We start from the raw sequence: 19,547 nt of genomic DNA on the forward strand, positions 1-19,547 counted from the left end.
AATTGGACACTGAGGTACCTTTACTACGTTAAATGATCTATCTCTACTGGTTATAGTTATTTTATCCTATTTGCTAAATTTTTAGAAAAATCTACATAAATACAGTTGCTTTTTATTACGCTTTCGCTATGAATATATAAGTAAGTATAACCGCAACATAAAATTGAAATCAAAAATATACATTTAGTAATTTTACACTTAGTAAATTTAGTTTAACTAAGTAACTACTTAAAACTGGTTTGCTTTTCAAAAAAAAGTTTTTTTTGCATGTAATTTTATAATTGAAACCTGTACAACCTATTTTTGCTGTATCAAAAAATTTAACGACTTATTATTTAAAATTGACGAACGACGAATCCAAAGCAAGTTGACTGTATGTTCTGCATACCTATAGGTTCTAGTATAAAAACTTAATTTATAGCCATCCTGTATTAAAGTATTTTGTTACTTACAATTGCCACTGAAGAGGTACTCGTTTTTATAAGGATTTTAACCTTATATAGGTAGTTCGACGACCTATTTCTTTTATATTTTCTATATTAAAAATGTATATTATATAGAAAGTATATATACGAGAATATAGACTATATTTGAGATTTCTATTCTAGTCTCGCGTTGACAAGTCAAGCATACCCTTTATTAATAGCCACTATTAATATCTAACTATACTATTTCTACCCAGTGTTTACCCACGTTTTACAATATCAACACTGAAGTGATGTGTAATTCTAGCAGACTACCTACTAAAAACTCTACAAAATACAATCAATTTCAGGATGATATTACTAATTTAGTTGATTTATGAGGTATCGATTAGTGATAATAATCTAACAGACTATGAATATTGTAAGTGCTACTTCATAACAATTTTCAGCGGAGTTAAACAGTAAAAGGGAAATAAGAAATAGGATTCCTTAATGTAGGCATAAAATTGTCTTATCTAACAATCGGGCATGGTGCAAGAAAATGGCCATTGACTACCTATACAAGACCGACAAACACTCAAAAATTATTTAAACATTTTTTGCGCTTCCTCAAAATTGGCATCACTCCTGCATATAGTATGCACTGCACTGGTTATAGTAATTTTATCCTATTCGCTAAATCTTTAGACAAATCCGAGACAAACATGTACTCAGTCGCGTCAGTATTGCGTATTATTCAAATTGCACATTACCGGAATGAAATAACGTCTTTTGAGTGATTTTGTTACTGCTATTCACAATGCCGCTGAATTTGTTTAAGGATTGAAGAATAGTCTTCTTGTATAGGAAATCAATGCCCATGGCTTAGTTTCTTGTCAACGCGGAACAAGATAAGTAATTAATTGAAATGCAAAAAGATTAAACAACAGAAAAAATATGAATAACGATAAAGATTTAGTTAAAAATAAGAAAAATACTACAAAAGAAACGAAAAAGTGCTTTAATTTTTAAAGCAGGCTGTAAAGTTGACAATGGGTTTGATTCAATGGTAGTCTTTTAGATATGAAACCAATTACCTTTATGTACTACGCACTAGACGGGTCGAACAGAACGAAAAATTTTACTAGCTGCAACTCACTTTTGCTTATAACTTGATGGCCAGGTGTCATACTAATAATTGAAATGTTATCGTCATCGATTGAGACATAATCATAAGCAGTTACTCGTAAAGTATCGTCCTCCAGCAAAACACCGCCATCGTCTCTAGCATTTGGACTAGGTTCTAGTGCCAGCGTCTCCTTTACTATCGAATATTCGAAATTCGGTGCTGCAAGCTATTTTTATTTTATAAATTATTATTTGTATATTATGTAAATATGATACATACATTTTGGGAACACACTCGTCATATACACACTATGTGTCAACTTCTATGTCAAAGTATGGTTCCCCCTAATATATAGAGAGCAGGGCTTTATGAAGTCATAAAGCTATCAAAATAATCAAGATATCATCATATTCTGTGGAATATGATTTTTGTTCGCAATTCCCGTCTAGTACGTAGTACATACCAGATGTCGTTGTATAAAAGTATGTGCAACGAATACATAACTCATAGGCAATACTTTTTATAAGTTAAAAGACGACAAGATAAACATCGCTACATTGATGTAAAAAATATAGCAAAATATTAGAAAATAAAGTTTAAACTTAAAGTTAAGTGGAAGTAACTAAAAACTAAAAAAAGTTAAACAACTCTTTCTAAAAAAAAAAACTGCGCAATACTTTAATGCGGCATGAAAAAATGTTTTTTAATACTAGAAAATCTTCTGCAATAACTACGTAAACTAATATATAAATAAGTAATACTTGAAAAGGGGCATGCAAAATAGTGGGTCCTCAATTTACAACGCATTTTTTAAATAACATTGTCATAAATAACGTTTAACTGCAGGCGTTTTGTCGTGGCTGGTTACCACTATCTGTTCGCACATTAAAGTAAACGCTATCTCAATTTAAAGTACACCATATGTACAACCGCACGCATCGAATAAATGTAACGCTGTCAAGTCAACGCTAATACGCTGGAAATATTCTAGCGTGTCGTTATTATCGTCACGCGTTTGAAGCATATCGGTTTCATAAACGAAAGAATAGAGAGAGATGGATAGAGCACTCCTAATACTTATCACTATCCCACTTCGACTTCCGAGCGAGAGTAAGAGGTACTTCACCACTGGGACTCGACCTCTCGCTCTAATTCATTAGTCGAAGTGAAATAGCGATAACTAGATATTTGCCTCAAGAGGGTATTAGGAGCGCCTGATCCATCTTTATTATACATTCATGCTCTAATCATACTAAATGTATGAAACCTATATGCCTTTGACGCGTCACGATACAACATGATACGCTGATATATTTCCAGATTTGTTATTAGTTTTAGTACTTTCGTTGCGAAAGCGTTACGTGCGCTTGCTGTAATGTGCGATCAGATTAAGTCTGAAACAAGACACAACGGAATACGCGTCTAATGTGGCTGGCTCCGAGAAGTCGTTAAACAAGGGACTTCATACGGGATCTGTCATTTCCTGTCTTGCCACACATTGTGTTTGTTTCAGCCTTAACAATATATGACGATGTAAATTAAGTACGTGCTACAAGTTCTTAGTGTTGAGATCGACAGACGTTGATGATTCTCTTCGGAAGGTAAGTTTAAGTTTGTCGTCCTCTTCGAGGTCTTCCTCAACGGAGACTTCGCGGCTTAGCGTGTGACCCAGCAATTTCGCCCGCCACGATTCTAGCCTCAGAACCTATAGTACAGAATATTGTGACTTTACCCCATGGAATCTTTTTAAAATCCATACTAATATTATGAATGCAAACGTAACTTTGTCTGTCTATCTGTCTGTTTCTTACATATTCAACTGAACTGCTGAACTGATCTTGGTGGAAGTCATACAGCCTAGCTTGCATGCTGGAGATGGATTGCTTTAATGTCGGAAAATCTAAAAGTTCCAATGGGATTTTTGAAAAACATTATTTACGTGGACGAAGTTCATTATATACACATCCTTGGCTATTAATTATCACATCTAATTGAAAGTGATGATGTGGCCTAAGATGGGACGCTGGTCAGTCTTGTACGTACTCTAACGTCTTAGGTACAACAAATTGTAAATTGCGATCTAGGGTAATTGCAAAAAATACTAAAATGTTTAGGTATTTAGTCTGTTCTGTAAGTCGAGTCTGACAGATTTGGAGATCAGGGATTTGGACCAAATGGTCATCTTATTAATTAATATAGATAATACTATAGAAATAGGTATGAAAATTTCACAAATGTGTAGAAATACAAAATATAACATAAGAACAGCTGTATAATCTTACAACTATTATGGCCCAAGAGCAGGTGGAAATCTTACCTTAGGAAGTTAGGTATCTAAATCTTGTTGTTACAATGGCAGGTGACTGAGGCGAACTGAATTAGCTGATAGATCAACCTAAAAAGTTGTGAACTAATACCCCCTTTTTACCAAACATCTTAACAATTCCTACAGGCTTTCGGGATTCTAAAAAAAACTGTTACACAAGACGACATTTCGACTATTTTACTATGAAACCCCTTGTTAAAAGCAACCAAGATAAACATTATAAATGCGAAAGTCTGTCTGTCTGTTTTCACGTGACGAACTTTGATAGAGAGATAGCTAGCACCCCAGAGACGGACGGACTACTTTTTATCGCAGAAAACCAATGAGTTGCCATGGAATTTAAAAGCTACACTCACGCGGACTAAGTCGTGGGCATCGTCTTGTACAACATAAAGAGTGCATTGGTGTTAATTAACGTCACACAAGCTTATTATACAACAACTAGGTATTTTTAAGGCCTGTCACTTCAATGACGCCGCGACAGAGCGGCAGATTATTGTACTATTAATACAATTCATAGTATACCATTAATGCTGCACTTGAATGAGGTTCGCTACATTTGCATATTACATTAATCTGAAACTCTGTCGCAGTGTTTCTGACGCTACAGATAGTTAACTCGAAAGTCCACGTTAAAGCCGATCGCATATTACGAAATGAATTGCTATGAACAGTTTTATTAGTAGTAATGGAATTGCGTGCTGATGATGTCATGTGCATTTCTCTGGCGTATTCGACTTTATCCCATTGAGTACCTTTCAATTGTAATGTGTGATCAGCATTATTATAGTTTAACAAAACACAAACATAAAACTGTGTGAAAGCTAATGTACCTGTTAATGCCGATTATAATTTCGGTTAGTACCAACACCCACAATCAACATTACAGTCAAAGTAATAATATACATATTATATATACAGGGTGTCCAAAAAGTCGTGGATCAAACGCAAAAGGACAGAAATTCTTCACTACCACCACGTGCCAGAACTACCCAGAACGCCTGTCTTGCAAGTAGTTCAGGTAGCGATATCTTTTCTAGGAAACAAAAGGATAAAGAAACTATGCCTCTCTTTCACACTAATCATCCTTCCTTATTTCAACAATGCAAATAGGAAGGATGATTAATGTGAAAGAGAGGCATGGTTTTTTTATCCTTTTGTTTCCTAGAAAAGATGAATTACTCGCAAGACGGGCGTTCTGGATAGTTCTGGCACGTGGTGGTAGTGAAGAGTTTCTGTCCTTTTCACAAATTTTAAGTGTGACAAGCACAGTGATCTTTCTAGCATTCCAACGTACAAAAAACTAGCAGTTTAAGTAGCAGCATGATAATCTTCAAAATTATTTTGAATTAAACTAATCTACTGAAATTTGCACCTTGATATGAATAAACGATTATAATACCAGAATTACGAATCAAGGAGTAATGTGTTATACTTCATTTGAATTGGCATTAAATCAGCAAATTTTTCTGATACAAGGTCACGTTTCTGTACTACATTTTTCTCACAGTGCGCTTTTAAAGTGACGTTTAATTTTTGGTAACGCTTTAAAAGTTTTGGAAAAAAATTAATTGCTCTTGTAATTTGGTATCCAGAGCCTCAATAGAAGGTTTGTAGTGCTGATACATTATCTAGTAATGACACAACATCGTTTGTTTTATTGTTTTTTGTCACACTTTTTTTTAATTAGTCTAATTGTAAGAGAATTTGGTATTTTGTTAAAAAACCCAAAAATATTCATAACTTTTAGGGCAATGTAAATAAGGCCATGCTGTAGAAAAAAAAAAGTTGGAAATGACTTCTTCTATCTCCCTATTGCGTTTGATCCACGACTTTTTGGACACCCTGTAAAATAAGCATGCGAATATTATAAGACACAAGAGACGGCCCGAAGATTTCTTGCGAAAAAAATATCGCAACGGGAAAGTAAGAAAAAAAAGAGATTTTTTGATAACTCTAGTGAAAACTTCTTCAGGCGCGTTAGGCAATTTAGGGATGGGTACAAGCTTCAAAGTTGCTTTAAGGTTTTAATCTTTAAGGTTATAATCAAAATTATACTGAAAACTAACTTTTAATCTAATTCTATTATGTAGGTACTGAAAATTGGTTTATTGGATGGAGATCAAAAATTAATTTTAACGACTGAGAAATAAAGCTTATATTTAATTTCAGAAAAATTAAAAGAGTTTAAATTCAAATCAGACATGGCAAAATACATGATTCGTTATCTGGTCAGTAAAAATCGAACTTTATTTTATATGAAATTTTTGCTACCAGTTTTACAGAAAAATTTCCACGGCTCTTAATGTGTTTTGGTGATTCGACACAACCGCCACTCGTCTAAGAACAAGAACAATCTGGCATCGAACCAATAGTTGACCTTAGTAACATTGCTCTTGGAATATGTCAATCGATAGATTTATTAGGTAGGTTCAAATATTTTTGATTTTTGAGGTCAATATCTCGACATGGTGACAAATATTGAGGTCAGATTGACCGCCTAGTGGCCATCACTCAACATACAAGAAATCTCACAGCCGTCTCTTATTCTATGAAAGAGCAAAATTGTACAACGATCAGACTAGCAACACAAGATCCCCTTTGCTGTGCTAAACTTTACTTGCATAAACTTTTACGTTTACCAGGATATTTTTTATTGAAGGAACTTGTTAGCAGTGCTTTTATAGTTAGGTTCATTCTTTTTGGCGGTTGTAGAATAAGTGAAATGCTAAAGCAGGTCCGTGCAGGTAAAGTTTATGGAAAGACAGTGACGGAAAATACAGTGTGGCCCTCGATAGCGTGCCACATCCTTTTATGGTCTAGTAACTAGACTTTTCGGGGTTTTACGTTGTCTAGGAGCATACTGTATATCATTGGACTAAAATACATCATTGCGACTTGGCTTGGACTAATTTTTCAACCGCCAAATAGGTCTGAACCCTATTGTTTCTAACGAAAGTAAACTTAGCAATGCAATGGGTGTTGAATAACCAAACCAATAAAAAACGACAATGAAGCATAATTCATACTACCTAACCTTCCTCTTTTAATGTTACCTAAACCGCTATGAGTAGTTAAAAAAAAACCATAAAAAACGAGACAACACAAATTCGATACTATTTTATACATTTTAGTTTGTTCAAATTTCGTTCACGGCACCAGAAAACCTTCCCTACATTCAACTTATTTCGGGTTTAAGTAGGTAAATCTACGGATTTCCTGTTGTTAGTTTTACACATATATCATTACAATTTTAAAATACTAACCAATCTAGAATTGCTCATTTATGATAAAAATACTAACATCTGGTGCTATCAATGGTTTATGTTTTCTCTGAAAATTATAAAATTTTGTATTATCATCACGGTGGTTAAGTATGTAATCTTGAATATAGGATTTCTAGTAAATTTAAGGGCCTGCGCAGAGGAGGGACTTTTGTCAGCGGAGGACAAAAATCCCGGAGGCGTAGATAAAATGTTCACCGAGAACTTGCCAGTTGGCACGGACTCAACGCACTGGTGTGCGATCAATTGTACGCAGGAAGTTATAGAAGCAAATATTTTGAGATTATGACGTTGTGTTGTAATTTACTTGAAGTTTAAGAAGAAGAGAAGACCTTTCCAAAGAGAGTTCTGGGTCCATTACTTTATTTCGGGTCGCGGACTCAACGCAGACTAAAATCCGCTGTGTGCGTTGATGCACCTTGGAACATTAGTCCTATTTTTTCGAGGACTCTCCCGTACTGTTGTGTGGTCTGGCATGTCGATGTCGTCGGTTACTTGAAGGAATTTTTCTGCGGGATATTTTTATCCCTTCGAGTTGAAGTTTTTAGCGATCTATTTGTCCCTCGTCTGTGTAGGCTATAAATTTACAGTGTAACGTCTGTCATTTTCTTTTGCCTTGTGTCAAAATATTTTCTGACACTTACAGAAACGCAACAATGGCCGCGTGCCTAGCGGAATTTTTGACGTGTCGATCTTAGTGATTAAAGAAAAACTTCTCTAAACGCCCGATATTCTGCATTAAAATCTATTGAAATCATATTGAAAGTAGCAACGTGTATAGAAAAACAAACAAGCCTCTAAAGTTCTGCAAAGGCCAACACACAAGATCGTAACATACTATGTAAATACTATCGGTGAGAACGATTTGGTAAGTCGTCGAAACACCTCCACGGCTCGGCGTCAGGCGTGGTGACGGGTGTAGGGTACTGTGCAAAGATAGGGTATCAGACACCGCATAAAAGTAACGCCAATATACATTTCTTTGACCGCCTTCGTAATACATCACAGATTAACTAAGATAGTTCGCATAAATTTTATGTACAATGCAAATTTTATGAAATAAGCCCCATTATGTTCACGAAGAATTAGTAATTTCATAGTGATTTATTTACAAAGCATGTATTTTTATACTTAGGTGCTGAACCACTGTGCCATTTAGTTGAAGCAACTGTTAACAATTTGTACAGATCTTTAGCAAAAAATGTACATTTCTTCACAAAGTTAAACATAAACTATACAAACTTTAAAATTGGATGAATAAACTTACAAATTAAATAACTTGGTATAAATTATAAAATTACAAAGTGTTTTGTCTATAATCCGAAATATTGTACAATTTCTTTTAAACGATCCAACGCCAAATAATCTCTAACGCTAACTGTCAAGCCTCGCGACTTTAAGTACCAGTCTTGAGCATAGTTTTTAAATTTGTAGAGCGGCTCTAAAATTTCAAGTTGTCAATTTTATAAAAAAAAAAATTCGTTCTTTTTTTAGAAATATAAAAAAAAGATGTAAATGCTCTAAATTTAGTTTAGAGAAAGGCATCAGAATCGACGTCTCTGTCACAACGTTTATATCAATTCGCGATTGAAAAATCAAATAGAGTATTATAACAAATAGGGAGTAAAGAAAAACAAATGATAGTACAAAGTGTATATAGTGTTAGTTCAACTAAACAGCACTTGGTTCTAAGCAAAGCAAGGCACGAGATGTTAGTTTCATGACTTTTGTGACACACTCTTAGTGCAATGGCGTGTTCCTTCTTATTAATAACTATATATTATTATTTCATTTGTATTCCTAAAAAGACGGTTTGTTATCAAAACTTTTTAACGACGTTCTTACGAGTAAGTCTCTTTCAATGATATATAACCGCACCCTTAGTAGTCATTAGAGTCATAAAGGATTCTATCAAAGAATAGAATCCTTTAATGCCGTCAATATGCATATCGTTTGACTGAGACGGTTTTTGAACTAACAGCGCAGTAAGGAGTGGCATTTGAAGTTATAGCACAGTTCACGACAATCAGGGAACTTCTAACAAAGCGTCGAGGCACCGACGTCACTGGCAGGCGTCAAAACATTTGATGCAGGTAGCCTTAAACTAGCCCTATTTTTCTTTGGTTTTACGTCACCATAGCCTAGTACATATTTGACACACTGTCGAGTCAGAATCAAAGCGAGAGTTCCTTCACTCTAGTTCATTCTGGTTAAGGGGTCATATTGAACACACAAGTTAAAAAATTACTATAAAAACAACAAATTTATATGATGGTTGGTTTCTTAAAATGGTTAACGCTCACAGACTTTTTTGTTTTTATCATTTCTATGGGATTACGTAACAGAGAGAGCGCTATATTAACTTCTTTCCGTGGACAAAGTAAAGCCCCTTAGATTGATCTTGCCCTATCGCAACGTGCAGCTACGAGTATCTCAGAAATCGTCTCAATCAAATGGCATGCCTATAATATCCACAAGATTCGTACTAAAGGATTGGTATACATATTATAAACTAATTGGTACGTTAATAATGAATCTTAAAAACTACAAAAGTTGAAACAAGATTTGTGCCTTGTAAAAAAAGGATTTGAGGGCAATTCTATGTTAAAGTTATTTTAAATATTCGACTTTTGGCAAAAGGAGATACGAAATGGTCAATTACAATCTCTAGTACTGATTTCAGCCTTCAATTTCGTTGATAATCCCTTTTTAATTACGGGATTTTACGGACGCACTGTATGCCGCACTAAAGCTGCGTGCCTGCATAGCTGCATGAAATGTATTATTATCAGTGTCATAATTAATATATTATACAAGAAATTATACGCGCTACGGACATACGCGACTGATGTACGCGTGAGAGGTCTTCAGTCCTTAAATCCCTCAATTAAAAATTTCGGTGACTTTCGGAAACAATAACTGAACGTTTTGTATATACTCTAAAATGATTGTTATATATGTATATTTTGAAACTAGTTTTTTTGGGTATGAAAGAAATGCTCAACGAAATTGAAGGGCTTTGATGTAGAACTGGGCAAATTGAATCTCATATTTATGTTTCATTTACCTATTAACCATATCTAAAACACTGAAATAGACTTATACAAGTAAGCTGGAAGAAGTATGCAATACAAAATGCCAGTTACTTTCTGTGCCGAAGCGCCCCACCAAGCCTGCAGAAAATTTGACTAGTGTCAAATGGTCTCCGCTCCGCGTACGCTCACATGACACCCACTGCTGCAACCAGCGTTAAAATGGCGAAAAACAAGTTGCTTCAAAAGCAGGTCGGACAATCGCAATTCCAGCGTACTTGTATTAGTAGAGATCAGTGTCTAAAAAGTTCGTGTTTTAGGTTGTTTGTCGTGTGTGGTTTACCTCGGCCTTAAGTTCAGTGACCTGGTCCTGCAGCTCACGTACCCTGTCCGAGTCATCCATACTGTTGTTGCTGCGGAGCTCACCCTCCGTTGCCATAACTTCATTCTGAAATACGCATTTGTTTTTTTTAATAATCCGATGATTGATTGACTGATTAAATGATTGATTGATTGATAGTTAAAATGCCTAGAGGATGCCTGAGACTTCAGCCGCGTTGATTTAGATTTTTAACCCGTGGGAACTCTTCTCTTATAAGGCCCATAAGTATATCGTACCAAATTCTATATTATAAACTAGTATTTCGCTCGGTGCGCTTTCTCAAAGCTCAGAGTCACTCAGCGGGCATTAAGGAATGGAGAAGATGCTTGGAGTTTTCCTACGTGATCAAATTCAGGAATGAAGAGATCCATAGAACCAGAGTTACCGACATAGCTCAACAAGTTACAAATCTGAAATGGCAATGGGTGGGGCATATAGCTTGAAAAAACGACACACACTGGAACGTCGAAAGATCCTCTACTAGGCTTTCCTTTTGATACAGGACTTGAGGGGTTGGTTCCTGGATGACTAAGTAACTAAAATAGTAAGTAAAGTAAATAGTAAATAAAATAGTAAAGTAGTAAGTAGCTAAAATGTATAACTTTACTATTTACAAAAATTTCTATATTCTTTATAATTCTTATACCGTGTTATGTTAAATATTTTTTTAACTAGCTGATGCCCGCGACTTCGTTCGTGTGGATGTAGGTTTTTTAAAATTCCCGTGGGAACTCTCTGATTTTCCGGGATAAAAAGAAGCCTATGTGCTAATCCAGGGTATAATCTATCTCCATTCTAAATTTCAGCCCAATCTGTCCAGTAGTTTTTGTGTGAAGGAGTAACAAACAAACACACACACATACAAACTTTCTCCTGTATAATATTAGTGTGAAGTGTGATTATTAAGAAGTTTTTATCTATACTTACTTTAATTTTATATTCCGAAATTTCATTTTCTAACTCGGCTATTCTTTGAGCGTCTTCCATATTACGAATGTTGGCTTGCATCGACTCATATTTGGCCTGTTGAGATAATAAATCGAAATATAACAAACGAAATGGCGCTTACTGTATAAACACCAAGATTTGTTTATTGTTAATTTTAATTTAACGTTCCCTATTGGTTTTTACACATTTATAGAGATACTATTTATAGCGTAAGATCGATATTTATCTTAAAATTTGTAGCACGCAGCGAGCTTGCGTGCAACCTCGTTAAAATAATATAAATCGATTATTTTAGAACATACTATATACCAAAATTGCGTTTGTGTGAATACGTCGGAAGAGTTTCCATCCTTATGTCGCCGACATTCCATCTACACGCACGAAATCTTTTGCGTCATCATTCCTCATACGCATGACTATGGTTTGGAATACTCTTCCGCGATCTGTGTTTCCTACCAATTACAATCCTTACAATGTACAATCTTTAAAACAAGAGTGAATAGGCACCTTCTAGGTAAATGGGTCCCATCTAAGACCACATCATCACTTTCTATCAGGTGTGATTCTGGTCAAGCGCTTGCCTATAATGAATAAAAAAAACCTGTGAACGTTCAAGCCTTTGTTAACCGACATGTAATATAAGTCTGGAGCCTGGAAGTCCGAAGATAGCCTGAAGCACCGACAGACGTAAGGTCCCTTTGCGTGTTCAGTGTTGCATGCGGAGTGTTCAGAAAGGTTGTTTGACCTCCTTTTACTACAATCGCACCGCAGGCCAACGTAAGCAATTTCACCCTCACCACGTAGGTTCCTGGTGCACTTAGACCGCCCCTTGTGCCAGATCTTTTCTTCCATTCTCTTCGGTGGTGTTCCCCATTACATTTCAACACGGGATTATAAGATCAGGTGACCCACCTGCCCACTATTTTTTTAAAGTCAGTACTTAAATCCTCAATAGCTCAACAGTTGAGGAGTGGACTGAATTCCGAAAGGCCGGCCGCGGCGGTTCAAACCCTACCCGTTGCATTATTGTCGTACCTACTCCTAGCACAAGCTTTACGCTTAGTTGGAGGGGAAAGGGGAACATTAGTCATGATTTAGCATGGCGATTGTTCTTTAAAAGAATGTAGTGAACGCACCTTGCTCTCGAGGTCAGAGTACTTGTGCTGGAATTCACGCTGTCTCGCCTGCAGCGCGCGCTCCCGCTGCAGCGCGGCGTCCAGCGCCTCCCGCAGCTCTCTCAGCTCCTCGTCCTGCCTGCGCAGCTGATTCGTCGACACTTGCACTTGCGTGCGCAGCTCCATTTCCTGAACCATTTATACTCTCTCAAAGATGTTCTATTTCACGAAGACCGTGAATTTCACACACACACACAGTAACACAATGTTATAGTGTGCGTGGCACTCAGTCTCGATCGTGACGCAGTTACGCACACAAATGCGTTAACGACTATCGCTACACTACTACAACATACTTGGTAGTAGTAGTTGGCGAAACCCCTTTTATTTACTGGACATTTTACTTTGTTACTGACTCTCTCAACTTGTTATTGTTTTAGATTATGTTTATTTAGTGTGACAAGATGTAAGAGCCCCTTTAAAAATCAGATTAAAAAAATTAATATGCTGGACATGAGAAAGTCTTAAAGCACCCACCTTAAGTCTGAGCTCCTTTAGCTCCGTCAGTGCCTCCACTTCTTTGATTTTTATGGTCATCAACTCCTCGTCAAGTTTCTGCATGTCCTGGGACCTGCCCTCCCATGCCCTTAAAAGTTTCTTTGGAGTTGCCATTATATCGGAGACCACGTTAGACTGGGCGGGCGGCGGCGGTACCTCCTGCCTGTGCTCCTGTTTGCAATTTTCAAATAATTTCATTTTCTTCCATTTGTTCGGGAATGGGTTCATTGTTAAAAAAAAATCTCTTCCAACACGACAGTTTAATGATTCATAGTGCAAAGAAAACTTAAAGTATTTGCATCTTTTTATTACCAATGTAATAAGAAAAGGACAGACTAAGCTAATTTAATTCAGAGCTGTCAAACCAGGTGACTTTAGCTGCCAGTCGTGAGCCTATTGTTTTGTAGCGTGCACTGGAATTTGATCTTTGAATGTGAAATTCGTTTTTCGTCCTTTTTTAGCAATATTAAAAACAAAGAGATGCAGATACTCTAAACTTAGTATAAAGAAACACAACGGAATCGGCAGCTGGTAGCAGGTATTGCTGGACAGTTACATACTGCTGATGAGAGATTTTATAGATCTCACTTATTTTTAATCCATTAAGGTGTCCTACTTAAAAATATTTAAATATCACGCAGTGAAGCAGCAATGCAGACCCGACCAATGTAAACTGCTATGGTTATCATTCAATGTTGAACACTGATTTGGCGAATCACCATCCAGGTGAAGAAAGTGCTTGATTCCGGCATCTACTTTGCTTATCACACAGCAGAGAATTATTAGACTACGTTGGAAAAATATTATTAAGAGCATGTTATAAGAAAGAAGCCACGATCCTCAGTGACGCAAAGGGGAGGATTTGAATTTTAATAACTAAGTTTACTAACAATTCTGGACATTTACCTGTAAATGCTTTTGCCAAGTCTCGGACAGTTCTGTGACGCGTTGTCGCAAATCTTTGAGGGAAAGATTCGCTTCGGCTTCGCGCAGTTTAACGGCAATCAATTCGTCCTATTGACAGAAACATTAATTTTAGTATGAATTAAGTCAATATAGACAAATATATTTATTTAGCCACAATCAGAAATGTATAATAAAGATGGATCAAGAGCTTCTAACACCTACTTAAAGCAAATACCTACTTATCGCTATTCCACTTTGTCTGCTTAGCGAGAAAGCGAGAGGTTGGACACTACTCGTAGCTGAACTCTCGCTTTAATTTGTTAGTCGAAGTGGGATAGCGTTAAGTGTTCCATCCATGGATAGGTATATGGTAGATCTATAGATTCCTAACAAGAAATGACCAAGCATTACAATAAAACTGTAACTTTTCCATTCTATAACTGGTTGAAGCCTGTTTCTGTGATATCTGGTTCCTTATTTGGAAATGAGAAATATGTTGCAGTTATTATTATTATAGTAGTGGTCTATACTTATAATAAAACTCCGCAGCGTCGAGTCTGGCTCACTCATATTCGCATTGTTAATAAACGACAAAGCTAACCTGCAAGTGGGCGACGTTGTTATCAACCCGCTGTTTGTTAAGAATCTTGTTCTCGTTATCTAGTTCCGCTATTCTCGCATTGAGCTACCTTTCGGTGGCTTGTCGCTCCGCAGCGTCAAGTCTCGTTCGAAAACGTTCACGTTAGAAACAAAGAGCAAGCCCTTCATCCTTAAAGTTGTTAATAAACGACAAAAGTAACCTGCAAGTGGGCGACGTTGTTATCAACCCGCTGTTTGTTAAGAATCTTGTTCTCGTTATCTAGTTCCGCTATTCTCGCATTGAGCTACCTTTCGGTGGCTTGTCGCTCCGCAGCGTCAAGTCTCGTTCGAAAACGTTCACGTTAGAAACAAAGAGCAAGCCCTTCATCCTTAAAGTTGTTAATAAACGACAAAAGTAACCTGCAAGTGGGCGACGTTGTTATCAACCCGCTGTTTGTTAAGAATCTTGTTCTCGTTATCTAGTTCCGCTATTCTCGCATTGAGCTACCTTTCGGTGGCTTGTCGCTCCGCAGCGTCAAGTCTCGTTCGAAAACGTTCACGTTAGAAACAAAGAGCAAGCCCTTCATCCTTAAAGTTGTTAATAAACGACAAAAGTAACCTGCAAGTGGGCGACGTTGTTATCAACCCGCTGTTTTCTCAGAATCTTGTTTTCGTTTTCAAGTTCAGCTATTCTAGCATTGAGCTCTCTTTCTGTAGCTTGCCGCTCCGCAGCATCGAGTCTGGCACGCACGAGTTCGCGTTGGAGGCAACGCGCAAGCTCTTCGCCTTTCACGTTGTTGCCTTCTGTCCCCTCGAGAGACGATTGCCTCGAATTATTCTGGAAAAAAGTTCCTGGATAACTTCACCACTCTGTTATGACATATAAAAAGAAGTACGCCATGAAAGTTAAATATAACCAAGTTTCATCTAAATATATAAAAGGAAGAGGTGACTGATTCACTGACTGACTGATCGAGCAACGTACAGCTCAAACTAGTGGACGGATCGGGCTGAAATTTGGCGCGCAGATAACTTTTATGACATAGACATACGTTAAGAAAAGAGTTTTGAAAATTCAAACCCTAAGGGGATAAAATAGGGCCTTGGAATTTCATTTAGTTATATTTACCTCAGCAATTGTCATCTCCAAGCTGCGAATCTCATCTTGTGCGACCGCCAGTCTCTGCTGCGCGTCCATGTTTGCCCGTCGCAAAGCTTGCACCTCGCGGGCCAAAGCGAACGTCTCCTCTTCTCCCTCTGCTCTATCCACTTGACCCTTCACCAGCCTCTCCGCTAGGGCAGAACTCTCCTTTTCCAACAATTCTACTCTCTGCTTGAGCAAACGGTTCTCTTGACGAAGACACTGTAGACAAAAAGCCGTTCATCGTATAGGTACGCAAAAGGGTCAAACAAACATACTTTCATTTTTACTCAAATGCGGCGAAGTCCAAAAGAAGGGATGTATGCATGTCCGTTATTTTGTCTGCTCGTAACTACTCAACGGCTCTATCGATTTTGATAAACGATACGTCGATAGATACGTCTTGATATCGCAAGTGTCACTGATTACATAAAATGCTTAAAAAACAAAATGATGAATTTTAAATGCGCTTTACTGTGCGAGCTAAAAGAGATGCAATGCAAACCGCAGTCGGGGTTTTTAAAAACTTTTTAGATACATAATTAGATAAATAAGAATAATTTCGTATAACTTACTCTGAGTACAGCGATATCTCCCTGCTCCTTAGTCTTAATAACCGTGTATTCCTTTTCTAACTTCTTCATTTTCTTAGGGTTAACTTTGATAGAGTAGGCTAGATTCATAAAAGCGTCTTGATCCGCTTCAGCTTTCAATGGTAACTCCTTCTGTATGCACTGTGATCAAAATTATTATCATTGCGATAAAACTGATAACTGTTATCATTATTCGAAACACATGTGTCATTCATAAACACGTTTGTTTAGAATGTTTATTATTAATAACTAGCTCTTACCCGCGGCTTCGCTCGTGTGACTCAAGGTTTTAATAATACTTGAGGTTTACTACAATATTTTTTGGTGCAACGCCTAAGTTATTTTATCATGTGTTATAACATGCTATCCTGCGGGAACTATTTGTTTTTTGAAAGGAAAAGTAGTCTATTTTACTTTTTTCCTCGAATCCTATCCCGTGGGAACTGTATCTTTTTTTTTTCGGGAAAAAGTAGCCTTTACTACGTAACTATCACTTGCAAGGTCTTCAACTATGTTTATGCAAAAAATGACTTCAATTCATAGCTCTGTTGTGCCGTTATTGAATGACAAATGCGTGAAAAGTAGTATGCTATAATATTTTGTTTTCGGGCGAAAAACTTGCATTTATTACTTATTAAGTTCTCAGCTATGTCTGTGCAAAAAATGTTGCCAATGCGTTGCTGTTGCAGCGTTATTGAACGACAAATGCGTGAAAGATAGCGTGCTATCCCACGGGAACTGTTTGTTTTTTCCGGGGGAAAATAGCCTATATCACTCGTTAAATCTTCAATTATGTCTGTGCAAAAAATGTCGTCAATCCGTAACTCTATTGCGACGTTATTGAACGACGACAAATGCGTGAAAGATAGTGTGCTATCCCGTGGGAACTGTTTGTTTTTCCGGGATAAAAAGTAGCCTATGTCCTTCCCCGGGAAATATTCTAAGTCAGTACCAAATTTCATTAAAATCGGTTCAGCGGTTTAGCCGTGAAAGCGTAGCAGATAGACAGACAGACAGACACAATTTCGTATTTATAATATTAAGTATGGATAATCCATCCTAATATTACAAATGCAAAAGTATGTCTATCAGACAGACTAGCATCCCACGGCCAATCCATTAAACCGATTTTTACTAAAGGTACAGACATAACTTGCATCCAAGGAGGACATAGGCTATTTTTATTTTTTTATTCATTACTAGGGGATGCCCGCGGCTACGCCCGCGTGGATTTCGATTTTTTTAGATCCCATGGGAACTCTTTGATTTTCCGGGATAAAAAGTAGCCTATGTCCTTCCCCGGAATGTATTCCAAGTCTGTACCAAATTTCATTAAAATCGGTTCAGCGGTTGGGCCGTGAAAACGTAGCAGACAGACAGACAGACACACTTTCGCATTTATAATATTAGTATGGATTATAGGTAAGTGCTTGACGACAATCACACCTGATGGAAAGTAATTATGTGGCCTAAGATGGAACACGTTTACCTAGAAGATGCCTGTTAAGTCTTCTCAAAACATCAAAGAATTTCCACTGGATTTTAAAAACCTAAATCCACGTGGACGAAATCGCAGACATCATCTACTTGGTAAAGTGATAGCTGGCATCCTGGAGATTGACATAGGCTTCTTTTATCTCGGAAATCAAAGAGAACCTACGGGATTTAAATAAAGCGGACCTAATCTCATCAAAAGAAAACCCTGACTCTAACACCCAGCCCAAATCCTTGGACCTAGAAAGTTGAAATTTTGCACAGTGGTTCCGCGTATAATGTAGACTAGGTATTGTAGTGGATTTTTCGACATTCCTACAGAAGCGCAGTCGCGGGCGGTCACTAAAAAACAAATAATATTCTAAGCTTACTTTCAGGATATTTTCCATATCGAGGGACAAAAGGTCTTCCTTGCCCAGAGTGAGCAGCGCGAGGGCAACTTTGAACACAATTTCTATGCCCTCCGACAGGAAGACGTCCATAATGCGGCACGCAAGAGGAAGCGATAGGGTTGTCGTGAACAGCGTCAGGAACCAGCTACTGGCGTACAATGATGTACTGAAGTTCTGTGGACAAATCATACAATCATTAAAAAACAAAAATAAAATTGTGCATCTACATCAGCTATACCTATGTAATAAATGTTGGAGTATGTCTGTTTGCCTGTTACCTTTTTCTCCTGTTTTTGTGTTTTTCACAGTGACTCCTTTTTATCCAGATAAATCAGATTTCTCACAAGATTTTTAAAGGCCAAAAATTCAATTCACTTCAGGCCGATGATCTAAGTCAGAGAATCATAATAAATTCGATCAGGAGAACAATTTTATTAATGTGTATACTGACCTGCGACTGGAAATGCACGTGTAAATCAGGGATCAGCTCTTGAACGAGGTTTTCCAGCTGGAACATGCAAAGGCCCAGCTCAGCCATGCTAGGCTTGAACATATCTCGCATACGGTGATGCTGCATGATCTTCAGCAACACTGCAAAAGCTTCCTCCTCGGGCATCTGTTGACAAAGTTACACCTTTATCACATGGGTATTGTTACATTACGTATATATGGTTATAGTTAAAGACCTGGAGAGTGACATAGGCTACTTTTTATTACGGAATATAAAAGAGTTCCCATGGGATTTTCAAAAACCTAAATCCACGCGAATGAAGTCTCGGGCATCAGCCAGTCATTTATAACTATCATAATCACAATCTTCTCGAAGAGCCTCAATAGCTCAACAATTAAGGTGCGGACTGAATTCTGAAAGGTCTCCGGTTCAAATACTAAGGAACATCGTACATGCCTAAGAGTTCTCCACAATGTTCTTAAAGGTGTGTGAATCCCTTCTTATTCTGAGAAGAACGATGCTCAGTAGTGAGCCGGCAATAGGTCGATCATGATGAAATGATGATATTTACCTGCATGAGCAACAATCCAACAATGAACCCTGATCCCTGGCAATACCCAACTTCTCTGTCGTGGAGCGAATAGGCCTTCATCACATTAAACAGCGATTCCTGGCCCAGGCCGTCCTTCTCTTTGAAGAAATCATGCTCCGGGTATGTACGCGCAATGTCACGACGAATCACTTTTTCACAGGCTGATTTCGCCTGTACAAGAAACCATTACAAACTTAAGAAATAGTTTTGAACCGAGCCTC

The 19,547-nt window shown here is 37.4% G+C and overlaps 1 protein-coding gene across 5 annotated transcripts in view; it reads right to left on the reverse strand.

Annotated features, from left to right (window-relative positions):
- The window catches only part of LOC123880620 (ecotropic viral integration site 5 ortholog), a 53,510-nt gene continuing 33,963 nt past the window's right edge, over nucleotides 1-19,547 (reverse strand). For 4 of the 5 annotated variants that reach the window (XM_045928826.1, XM_045928824.1, XM_045928822.1 and 1 more), the window contains 12 exons: nucleotides 19,306-19,497; nucleotides 18,735-18,899; nucleotides 18,263-18,457; nucleotides 16,380-16,538; nucleotides 15,793-16,026; nucleotides 15,283-15,501; nucleotides 14,085-14,192; nucleotides 13,158-13,349; nucleotides 12,642-12,809; nucleotides 11,485-11,580; nucleotides 10,519-10,623; nucleotides 1-3,238 (listed from right to left, as the gene is read on the reverse strand). In XM_045928826.1, the coding sequence (XP_045784782.1) occupies nucleotides 3,083-3,238; nucleotides 10,519-10,623; nucleotides 11,485-11,580; nucleotides 12,642-12,809; nucleotides 13,158-13,349; nucleotides 14,085-14,192; nucleotides 15,283-15,501; nucleotides 15,793-16,026; nucleotides 16,380-16,538; nucleotides 18,263-18,457; nucleotides 18,735-18,899; nucleotides 19,306-19,497 (1,989 nt within the window). In that variant the 3' untranslated portion in view covers nucleotides 1-3,082. Of the gene's footprint in view, nucleotides 3,239-7,125; nucleotides 7,193-10,518; nucleotides 10,624-11,484; nucleotides 11,581-12,641; nucleotides 12,810-13,157; nucleotides 13,350-14,084; nucleotides 14,193-15,282; nucleotides 15,502-15,792; nucleotides 16,027-16,379; nucleotides 16,539-18,262; nucleotides 18,458-18,734; nucleotides 18,900-19,305; nucleotides 19,498-19,547 lie in introns of all 5 variants that reach the window. The other variant, XM_045928825.1, reaches the window with a different exon arrangement.

The sequence above is a fragment of the Maniola jurtina genome, chromosome Z (genome assembly GCF_905333055.1).
Source record: "Maniola jurtina chromosome Z, ilManJurt1.1, whole genome shotgun sequence".
Lineage (NCBI taxonomy): Eukaryota > Metazoa > Arthropoda > Insecta > Lepidoptera > Nymphalidae > Maniola > Maniola jurtina.